At 59.9% G+C, this 11,065-nt stretch overlaps 1 protein-coding gene across 1 annotated transcript; it reads left to right on the top strand.

The window, feature by feature from the left end:
- The first annotated feature begins 251 nt into the window (after window positions 1-251).
- On the top strand, window positions 252-6,538 carry CBX4 (chromobox 4). The gene is made up of 5 exons (XM_036837634.1): window positions 252-432; window positions 579-622; window positions 1,775-1,840; window positions 4,012-4,078; window positions 4,363-6,538. Exons 1-5 carry the CDS (start codon window positions 364-366, stop codon window positions 5,764-5,766), a joined length of 1,650 nt encoding a protein of 549 aa, XP_036693529.1. The 5' UTR covers window positions 252-363; the 3' UTR covers window positions 5,767-6,538.
- The last annotated feature ends 4,527 nt before the right edge of the window (window positions 6,539-11,065 follow it).

Raw genomic sequence — 11,065 nt, 5'->3', positions numbered from 1 at the left:
CCCCCCCCAACCCCCCCGCCGCCCAGGCCCGGGGCCTCCGGTAGGCCCGGCTGCGCCAATCCCGGCCGCGGCCGCCCCCTGACGCCGAGCAGGGCCCGGCGAGGCCCCGCCCGCTGACGTCCGGATTTGCATGAGTTCTTGTGCAGCCGCGGCCCGGGCTCAGTTGTCTCAGCGAGCGCGAGCCGGGAGCCGGGGCGGGCGCGGGCAGCGGCGGGCGGCCGGGCTGTGCTGGGCGAGCGGCGGCGGCGGCGGCGCGGACGGCGGGGGGCGCCTCGGCCGGGGCGGCAGCGGGGGCGCCGGCGGGAGCCAGCAGCGTCTGCAGCCGCGCCGGCCGCCCGCGCCCCGGCGCGCTCCGGCTCGGCCATGGAGCTGCCAGCTGTTGGCGAGCACGTCTTCGCGGTGGAGAGCATCGAGAAGAAGCGGATCCGCAAGGTAGGGCGGCGCGGGGGCGACGGCGAGGCGGCGGGGGAGCGGCAGCCGGAGCAGCCCGCGGGGAGGCGGGGAGGGGGTGGGGAGGCTGCGGGCCGGAGCCGGGGATCCCGCGGAAGCTGATGGAGTGCTGTCTCTTCCCCCCTCAGGGCAGAGTGGAGTATTTGGTGAAATGGAGAGGCTGGTCCCCCAAGTAAGTAGCGGCCGAGGGGCGGGGGAGCCTGGTGCCGAGGCGCGGGGCTCCCGGGCTCCGGACCCGCTGGGCTGGTGGGGTGGTGGGGGGAGCGGACGGGAGGCGGGGTGGAGGTGGGGTGGAGGGAGGAGGGGGTGGGGAAGTCGGTGGCAGGCACTGGGGAAGCCGAGCCGCCGAGCCCGAGCCCGGCGCCCTGTGTTGTGCTCTGCTCTCCGGGAAATGCCATCACTAATTTATGCACTAAAAGGAGCCGGAGGAGCTGGAGAGACGCGGGGCCGAGCCGGGGAGGCCGGCGGAGGGAGGGAGGGCGCAGGCACTGACTGATGTGCAGCAGAAAATGGCTCCTTTCCCCTTTCCCTCCACCGAACGGCTCCATATTGCAAAACCAAAAAAAAAAAAAAATTAAAAAGCGACGAAAATGCAATTGTGTGCCTCTTCCCTCCTAGTGGTGCAGGGAGAGGAAGAAAAAAAGCAGAAAATATTGGGAACTGTCACTGCGGCGCTTTTGGTGGGGAATTTTTTTTTTTTTTAATTTGAAATGCGAAGGCACCGGATGGAGACAGACGCGCAGGCACACACACACACACACACACACACATACACACATATACACACACACACAGAGGCATATTTTTGTGTTGCTGAGTATTTGGGGGTTGCTTGCCCGTGACAGCGGGCTCCAGGGCCGCGAGGGGGTGTGGGGGGCCGCTTGGCTGACGGTTATCGGATTAGGGGTCAAATGGAGAATGGCTGAAGCCCTCGCGGAGACTCGGGGCTGGAGAGAGGAGGAGGGGACTGCGACTTTGCATTTTGGCTGCTTTGCACGCAGGGTTCCTGGTGAGCAAAGTGGCTTTGGAACATGTCGCAGTAACATGCTTAAAATTCTTGACAACTGCAAAATAAACTGCTAGTTTCATTTTCCTTACCCCTCCCCTTTCTTCCTGCCCTTGTGTGTTTATTTTGACTCGGGGAGGGTGTATCAGGGACCGTGTCAGGCCTGCAGAAATTTACTCTCCACCCCCACATCCACAGCTAAATAGCTTTCGGTTCATGAAGACAGAGTAGGGCCTTATGTCATTCCCCACCTGGAGGCCGCAAAGCTGGCTCGGTTTTTTTTTTTACGCCGTGTCCCCCTCCCTTTTCCCTTGCAAGATATAACACGTGGGAACCCGAGGAGAACATCCTGGATCCCCGGCTGCTGATCGCCTTCCAGAACAGGTGAGCGTCCCTCAAGCAGCCGCCTCTCGCAGCCGTGACCGTATATGGGAATGGGAGAGTGGGCCAACGCTGCAACAGGAAAGGGGGAAAGGGCCGGGAGGGGGCTGGCAGGAGTCCCCTCCCCCCGGGTCTGAATGGGCACGGCTGGGGCCTCGGCTCCTCTAACTAACATCCTTGGCGGTTGCTGCGGCTTGGGGTGGGGAGGGCAGGGCCGGAGAAGGAGAGGCTTGTGTTTGGGGGAAACTGTGGGAAGGGTGCGTGCGGGTGGCCCTACAGCTGCGCAGAGAAGTTGGGGCTGTGCCTGGTTCCCTGCCGGCCCCCCTCCTTTCGCTACCTTGAAGCCCCACCCCCGGAGCCTAGGTGTTGCTTTCCTGCTGCCACTGGCCGCTTGGCACGGGCAACTCTCGGGGCAGCTCCAAGGGAGCTGGCATTGTGAAACCACCGGACGTCACGGAACTGAACTTAACCTGTTGGGGACTGGAGAAAAGTTGACAAGGCCTTAAGTTGCCACCCTCACCCCCCAGGGAGCTTGGGATTGGCAGGGGGCAGATTCTTTCTGGAGCTGCTTGCCCTTCACACCTCCCACTAGGCTGCTTGGTGGGTCTGGACCCCATTCTCAGGGCAGGGGGAGCTTGGCCCAAAGGGTGTGGGATGGGCACTGCCTGGTGGTGGAGGGGTGGCTTCTGACGAGGGGCTCATCGTGGGCACAGATGCTTGTCACGCTGCAGCTGCTGCAGCTGGATTCACCGCCGGTGGCTGCGGTTCTCTGTTTCGGGGAGGACAGAAGGGGGAAGGGCGATCGAGGAGGGGAGGAGCGGCAAGAGCCCGCGGAGCTGGGCCACACCGCTGCCTTCCATCCCTCCTCCCCCTTTTATTTTGCATTATTTCCTGTGGCGCGTTTGGCGCTAAAACTGTAAACTCTAGACCCTGGGAACGAGCGACCAGCAGGGAAGTTGCTCTCCTGCGATGTAGGGGGGCGCCGAGAAGGGATCCTGCCCCGGTTCCACCTGAGAGTTCACCACCCTATAACCATGTCAGCGGCTGATGCCATGTTGCATAATGGGTCCCCAAAGACTTAAAACGCAGGCTGTTGCAATGCCATGCAACTTTGGAGTTAGGCCCCGGCCCGGGCCCCCAGGCAGGGTGGAACTCCCCTGGGTTAGCCCAAGGGTGGGGGGGGGTGCCTAGGGTCGCTGGAGAGCAGATTTCTGGCCCGGGAATGGCTTGCAACTTTGGCCAACGCTGGAGAGGCACTCCCTTCTCCCATAGAGGGCTGGGCAGTGCTAGGATCATCCTCCCCCCTGCCTCAGGTCACCCTCCACCAGGCCGCAGGCGGAAGCCTGGCAGCTGTATTGAGCACCGCTACCGCCATGGGCTTTATTAATAATTTGGAAATCAGGGGAGGCTGGGAGCCCGGGCTCGTGGAGGAGGCGGTGCTTCTGCGTGCCGCCCCGCGTCGCCCCGCCCCGCCCCGCCCAGCAGCTCTGCCCAGGCCTTGCCAGAGCCGGTTCACCAGGTGGCTGCGGACCTGGCCAGGCCCTGGCCTCGGTGTCCGGCCCCCGCCCCCAGCCCCTAATTGGCTCATTTGCCGCTGTGTAAACAAGGGCGCAGCCCCTCCCCCTGTTTAGTGCCTGGCCTTTAAGGAAACGAGTCCTCCCTTCTGCCGGCGGCACTCGTTATCTGAATCTTAATGAGGTCATTAGCATCCCGTGCCTCTGACGGGGAGGCCCAGGGTCGACGCACACCTCATTTGGACTTGTTTGCATCCCCTGGACCCCAAAGCCCAGTGCACTTTGTGCAGGGCCCCGGGCCCAAGGCTGTGGACACCAGTGCCAAGCAGCCCAGCCCCAAGCTGCCCAGCCCCAAGCTGCAGGCCAAAGAGGCAGGGCTGTGTGGGGACCTGGTTCAGGTATGGACATCTGAGGTGGGGGAAACCTTTGGAGAAGACCCCTTGGACAGATAGGGGTTGGTGTGGGCGTAAAGCGGGACTCTGGGCTGGACCGAGGCACCCAAGTGGCGGCCGAGGCGATCTTCTGCCGTGAGCTCTTGATCCCTCCGGTTCTTGCTGGCCCCGCTGCTCACCAAAGTGGGGGCATCACCGCAGGCTGGGGCATAGCAGGAGGGAGGTGACTCTGAGGCTAATAGCACTGCCTTCTGTTCCCTCTCCCCAGGGAACGGCAGGAGCAGCTGATGGGATATCGGAAGCGAGGGCCGAAGCCCAAACCACTGGTGGTGCAGGTGAATACACTCCCTGGCCCCGGGGGCCGTCCACAAGTCTTTCCCATGACATTGCCACCTGAGCTGCCTCCAGGCCCGGAAGTCATGGGGAGTTCCTCCAGAACACCCAATTCCACTTCCTTTCATCATGACCTCCCACACCCTTCCCCGCCCCCCCCCCCCACCGCATAACGCAGCTGCTGACCTGGTAGGGGCTGGGACAGTCCTGGTGCTTGAGGCTTGCTCTGGGGCTGGCCTTACCCCTCCTCTTACCTCTCCCTCCATTTCTACCCCCATTCCCCTAGGTACCTACTTTTGCCCGTCGTTCCAACGTGCTGACCGGACTCCAGGACTCCTCGGCTGACAACCGCGCCAAGCTGGAGCTGGGTGGTCAGGGCAAGGGCCAGGGGCACCAGTACGAGCTCAACAGCAAGAAGCACCACCAGTACCAGCCGCACAGCAAGGAGCGGGCGGGCAAGCCCCCACCGCCAGGCAAGAGCGGCAAATACTACTACCAGCTCAACAGCAAGAAGCACCACCCCTACCAGCCGGACCCCAAAATGTATGACCTGCAGTACCAGGGCAGCCACAAGGAGGCGCCCAGCCCCACCTGCCCGGACCTAGGCGCCAAGAGCCACCCGCCCGATAAGTGGGCCCACGGCGGGGGGGCCAAGGGCTACCTGGGAGCGGTGAAGCCCCTGGCCGGTGCGGTCGGGGCTCCAGGCAAGGGCTCCGAGAAGGGTCCCCCCAACGGGATGACGCCGGCCCCCAAGGAAGCGGTGACGGGCAACGGGATTGGGGGCAAGATGAAGATAGTCAAGAACAAGAACAAGAACGGACGCATCGTGATCGTGATGAGCAAGTACATGGAGAACGGCATGCAGGCGGTGAAGATCAAGTCAGGGGAGGCAGCCGAGGGTGAGGCGCGCTCCCCCAGCCACAAGAAGCGGGCTGCCGAGGAGCGTCACCCCCCTGCAGACAGGACTTTCAAAAAGGCCGCGGGGGCGGAGGAGAAGAAGGTGGAAACGCCCTCCAAGAGGAGGGAGGAGGAGGGGCCGGGGGCCGGGGACCCGCAGCCCCAGGAGGCCGGCTCCCGCAAGCTCTCCCCGACCAAGGAGGCCTTCGGCGAGCAGCCCTTGCAGCTCACCACCAAGCCTGACCTGCTGGCCTGGGACCCGCCCCGCGGCACACAGCCGCCCTCCCACCATCACCACCACCACCACCACCACCATCACCACGCCGTCGACCTAAATCTCTCCCACGCGCGCAAGCGCTGCCTCTCCGAGACCCATGGCGAGCGAGAGCCCTGCAAGAAGCGCCTGACAGCGCGCAGCATTAGCACCCCCACCTGCCTGGGGGGCAGCCCCACCGCCGAGCGCCCCGCGGACGTCCCCCCCGCCGCCGCCCTCCCGCAACCGGAGGTCATCCTGCTGGACTCAGACCTGGACGAGCCCATAGACTTGCGCTGCGTCAAGACGCGCGGCGAGGCTGGGGAGCCGCCCAGCGCCCTGCAGGTGAAGCCTGAGGCGCCCGCAACCGCGGCGGTGGCAGCTGCGCCGGCGACAGCGGCTGAGAAGCCTCCGACCGAGGCCCAGGACGAGCCCGAGGAGCCACTCAGCGAGTTCAAACCCTTTTTTGGGAATATAATTATCACCGACGTCACCGCAAACTGCCTCACCGTCACGTTCAAGGAGTACGTGACGGTGTAGCCGAAGGGCTTCGGAAGGGAAAGCGCTGTACCCGCCGGGGCTTAACACCTGGGGCCTGGGGGCGGACTCCTCCTCTCTCCAACTGCGGGAGATCCGGGGCCGGGCCCCAGCGCGAAAATGCCAGAAGCCGCGGCAACCGCGCCCCTCCACCGGGTTCTGGCTGGAGCGCCCGGCCCACACTGGCGCCTTCCACGCCGTGCCTGCGGGTCTCGCCCCTCATCTGCCCCATCCCCTCTCTCGTGGACCTCCGGGACTGACAGGGCAGCCACTCGAGGCGGTCTAAGAGTTATAGTATTATATTTTAACCGTGCTAACTTGTCAAGTGCAGACTTTACTCCCGTTTGTACGTGGTGTTATTATTGAAATGTATTGTTTGAGCTCAAAAGGCCCACCACCCCCTTCGGGCTGATATATATATATTTATTTGTAGGTATTTATATATTGAAATATAAAAACCTAGATTTATGGAGTTCTCTCTAGATCATGTTATATTCTATATCAGACAAACTATTTTCTGTTGACCTTTCTACCCATTCATTCAGTATTTCGGTTGATTTCATTTCCTCCCCTTCCAGGAACTGCAATACCAGTAACCTTGGTATATATTTTTTGATACTGTACACATGGATGTGTTGTTTCTATGTGCAAAAAAAAATTTTTTTTTGTTAAAAGGCTAAACGAGCTCTCTAGAAACTGCTGCTACTAGAAATGTCTAAACTATAAGCTTCCAATTATTACCTGCTTGAATGTAAATATTAAATGGAGATGTTGAAGGTGCACTTTCGCTGTTTGAGATTAGCGAAGAGCGAACGTCAGAGGCTCAGGAGGCGGCTGCACCCCTCTCCCCATCCCGCTTCCGCCTTAGGTCTGGCGGGGGTGGGGGGGGCGGTGAGGCTGTGGGGGAACCTATCGCAACTTGCGCTTAAACCTTTGCAAAAGCCAAGTGGACTGGTTTCGCGAGCAGAGGCGCCCGCACCCGGGGAGTGACCCCGCTCCCCGGAAGTCGAGAGGCTCTCCAAAGGAGAGGGGAATTCCTGCGGGGGGGTTGTGCTGGCGTCGCCCCCGCTCTCAGAGTTTTCAGGGCTTCGCTGCCCACCGCGCTGGCAAACCCGGGATCTGCGTGGGTGGGGGGAGGAGGGGTGCACGGGTGCGCGAGCGGCGCGGAGACTTGGGTGGGGCCAGCGCCGCGCCCGCCAGGCACCTGCTGATCTTTGCCCCCCACCCCCACCCCCACCCCCGACCCCAGGGCGCAACACACCCTGGCGCTGGCCCTGATGTAGCAGGAGTGTTCCTTCCTAATAATCCCTGCCCGGTAGGGCAGGTTCAGCCGGGAGGGGATCCTCCCACCCTCTCCAGCGTCCCTTGCTGCCATCGCTGGCCCCGCCCCACCGAGGAAGCTGCGAGGCTCTTTCTCTGCCAGCCTCTCTCCCCGGAAACCACCAGGCCAGAGGCTCCGACTGGAGGCGCCGCGAGCGCGGCCAGGGCAGGGGGCGGGGGGCTTCCTGCGAGGTGGATGGGGAGTGGGAGGGGGAAGAGGCCAGAAGAGCAAGGCCTGCCCGTCCCCACTTCCTTAGTGAGCAGGGAAATGTGGGATCCCATCTCACCCGTCCTGTTTTGGGTGGCAAGGCTGGGGCCCTTGGTTTCCCCAAGCAGGAAGGGGTTAAGGGGCCCGAGGGGGCAAGGGGAGTGGGCCGAGCTCCGAGGTGCGGCTCCCCCGGGCCTGGAAGCCGCGACCCGGGAATGCTGCGGCCGGCCTTGGCCAGCTTTGTGCAGACGCAGCGATCTTCCTGGCTGGAGTGACCGAGCAGGGCCAGGGGCCACGGGACTGACGGCCTGATGGGCGCGGGGCTGCTCCTGGCGCCCAAGCCCCTTGCCTGCCCGTCTGGGACTGGGGGGCCGAGCCTGTGCTGGGCGCCCGGGCAGAAGAGGTCAACACGGTTCATAATGGGGGGTTGTTAAGGGGGGAGAGGTGGCGAGAGAGCACAGTGTTGGGAAGGCCAGGGGAAGAGATAGAGGGCCAGGAGGGCAGGAGGCCTGAATGCGGACAGTGTGGCCAGTGTTGGCTGCAGGCCACCAAGCGGCTGGAGGTGGGGGAGGGGAGCCTAGCAGGGGGGAGGGGAGGGAGGGAAGGGAAGTTCAAAAAAAAAAAAAAAACCGTTGGGAGTTTCTAGCCCTGGCTTTTGTGAATTGTCCCTCCCACTACCCCCATCACCCCAGCCCCCTTTAGAGTGAGTTAAACACTCCCCCCTCCCTGCTCAATGTAATGAATGCCCTTTGCCACCCTGGGAATGAAGGGAGGGGTAATCTTGACTGCTCCTGGCAAACTGCCTGCTCAGCACTAGAATTGGGCCTGTCCTTCACTGACTGGTACACAAAGGCACATGCCAGGCGTGGATTTCATCTCCCTGTTTTTCTGGTAGAGGAGAACTAAAAAATCAAGAGTGGGAAGGGGAGCCCCTTGTTCAGGTCTGCACAGTTGGTGACTTGGGAGTGAGCCTTAGCCCCTAGGGGTACCCCTCCTGCCCAGTGGGTGGCCTCTGCCAGGCTGAGCCTGGGGAACAGGGGAGGGGAGGTAGAGGATGGCACTGTTGGTGGGCAGGGAAGGAAACCTGTCCACTACCGTTCGCAGAAAGGTGTGGCCTACAGGTGGTCTGAGGCCTTGAAAACTGGGCCTGGTGGTGGACCTTCTGGGGTAGGTCTTCGAGGAGGATGGTCCTAGGAAGAGCCTGGAACCTAAGGTCAGAAGGTCAGCAATGGGACAGAGGTAGATGGATAGGTCAGGAGGAGCAGCAGAGATGCCCAACTGGCACCAGACTCAAGGGTGTCCAAGGCCCCTTCTGGCCCAGGAGGGACAGGACTCTCATTGGCTGGGCTCCTCGGATGTGCCAGGGGCCACTTGAGCATCTTGTTCCATTCAGACCCCACAGGGGTTGAGCTTCCCTGTGGGATGAGAGTCTGAGGTTCTGATGACAGAACAGCTTGTCCAGCTCATGTGGCCACTGCCCAGTTCTGTACTGATTCTAGAACGAATCAGGTGGTCTGCTATCACCCAGCAGAGAGGTACCCCACGGCAACTCACTCCACCCTAACCTCTCAAACATAGATGTGTCCAAAGCTCAGGAACACTCAAAGAGGGCCAGGGGCCCTGGCATCGGGACAGGGGAGGAGAGTCCAGTAGCCCCAGTTCTTGCAGATGTAGACTGCTTCTTCCTAATGCAGGGCAGAGATGTCTGTCAATGCCCAGCGCTTCACAAGCAAAGGGTCCTAAACCCTCTCTCTGAGCCCAAGTTCGGGGGAGAGAATGAAAGCAGGAAGCTGAGATCTTAACCTTGCACACTGGGATCTTAACTTTGCACAGAGACCCAAAGTTCTCTGTTTTTTCTCCAAATGAACCTTTCTAATGGGGCTGAGCCTTGAGCATAGAGGCTGAAGCTGACTCATTGCAAAGAGAGGGGCATTGTGTATCCATCCATCCCTCAGAAGCTGGTCCCTCCTGCACCAGCTGGGTCCCAGACTCCAGCTCTGGTCTCCCTGTTGCCTGCACCACCTCTCCCAACTCATTTTCACAAGGGTCAAGTTTAGCCCTTCAGTGTTAGCTCCATCCTTGGATCCTACCAGGGTGCGTTGGAGCTAGGGTTGCCAGACTGAGCACATAAAAATCTAGAATGCTCAGTTAAATTTGAATTTCAGATGGACAATGCATGATTTTTTAGTACGTCTCATGAAATATTTGAGATCTACTAATACTAAAAAATAATATAAAATGCATTGTTTATGTGAATGCAGATTGAACTGGGCATCCTGGATGTTATCTGGAAACTCTATTTGGATCCTGAATAGTCTACTTGGTCAGCCCCTGCCCACAGGGAAGTTTCAGTCCAATAGGAGAGAGAAACTGTTGAGAACTGAGCCACATGGACATGGATCCTGTGAGTGCGGTGATTGTAGTGACAGTGAGTATGCTGACGTGGCACAGAATGGCTGCTGCATGACGGTGGGGCCTTCACCTGTGATTTCAGGTGGGGGTGGAGTGAGCATGGGACAAGACCTAGACAAAGGAGTGATGGAAGACCAGAATTGGTCCCTCCATTTGTTGGCCCACCTTGGGCTCCTGAGTTGAGTCTCCTCCCCATTCCCACCCACCCCAACGACAAAGTCTAGAACGTACAAGGAGGGCAGAACAGATCCAGTTGCAGTACCCACTACCTGCACCAAAACCCTTTCCCTTCCTACACCTCAGTTTCCTCAGCACCTTCAAAGACGTGCCGTGACAGTGAGGATGAACTGGGTCGGGAAAGAGCCTTGAGCGCTTCTGGAAAAACCCCCTAAGTAAACATACGGGTTAGTTTTTTTACCAGGGAACAAAGAACATTTCATGTCAGATCCAAATGCCTTCTAATGACTTCTGGCTGAGAGCCTCAGCGTGACCAAGGGACAGATACCCAGTGATGTTTACCTCTGAACTGACTCCCTTCCCTCCCCCCCCAACTCTATAACCCAGTGTGCACCACCAGCCCTCTGCATTCTGCCCTCACTACCTGCTTGGTGGATGATTACCCATTGACCTGGGACCTCAGCCTCAGCCTCTCCAGCTTTATCCTGGATCACCGAGAATGGCATTGGGACAGGAGAGAGATAAGAGCTGCGCCTGCACTCGTACAGAACCAGATCCTCGTGCTTTTTGAATCGAGTTTCTTCTATGGTTCCACGTTATGGTTCCATGTTATGTTTGCGGCTCATCTGAGAAGATGAAGACTGTGAAGAGGAAATAGTACTAAAGGCGGATATTCTTGGATGCAAGTGTCCATTTCCTGTGGCCATGGTTCAAAAACCCCCCTGCCCCCTGCCCCCTCCTCTTCCTCTCTTCCCCTTGCAGTTACTGCTAACAGCTAACATGGATTGAGTGCCCACTACCTGTGGGGGCACTTCAGGGCGTCATCATGAGCTACGTCCTATCACTATCCCTGTCTCACAGATGGTAAAATGAAGGCTTAGAGGCTCGAGTAACCCATTTGAGGTCAAACATTCAGTATACAGGGGAACAGATAGTGGGTTCTGAGCTAGCCTTGTCTGTCTCCAGGGGCTGTGCTCCCAGCTTCCAGGATTCTGTGGGTTCTTCAGAGGCCAGTTAGGTCCCATCCCCTCCCTGAGGTTGTTCTAGATTATTCCAGCCTTTACCAGGGCCTGCTGTGCCTGATCTCCTGCAGTATTTATTGCAGCCCCCCACCCCAGCTCGTCAATCAGTTGCTAGCTGCAACATACCTGTGTGCATGCACCTCAATTCTCCAGCTGGACAAAG

Source organism: Balaenoptera musculus, chromosome 20, assembly GCF_009873245.2.
Source record: "Balaenoptera musculus isolate JJ_BM4_2016_0621 chromosome 20, mBalMus1.pri.v3, whole genome shotgun sequence".
Classification (NCBI taxonomy): domain Eukaryota; kingdom Metazoa; phylum Chordata; class Mammalia; order Artiodactyla; family Balaenopteridae; genus Balaenoptera; species Balaenoptera musculus.
Note: the sequence above shows the minus strand (reverse complement) of the source record. Positions and strands in the feature narration are given on the sequence as shown.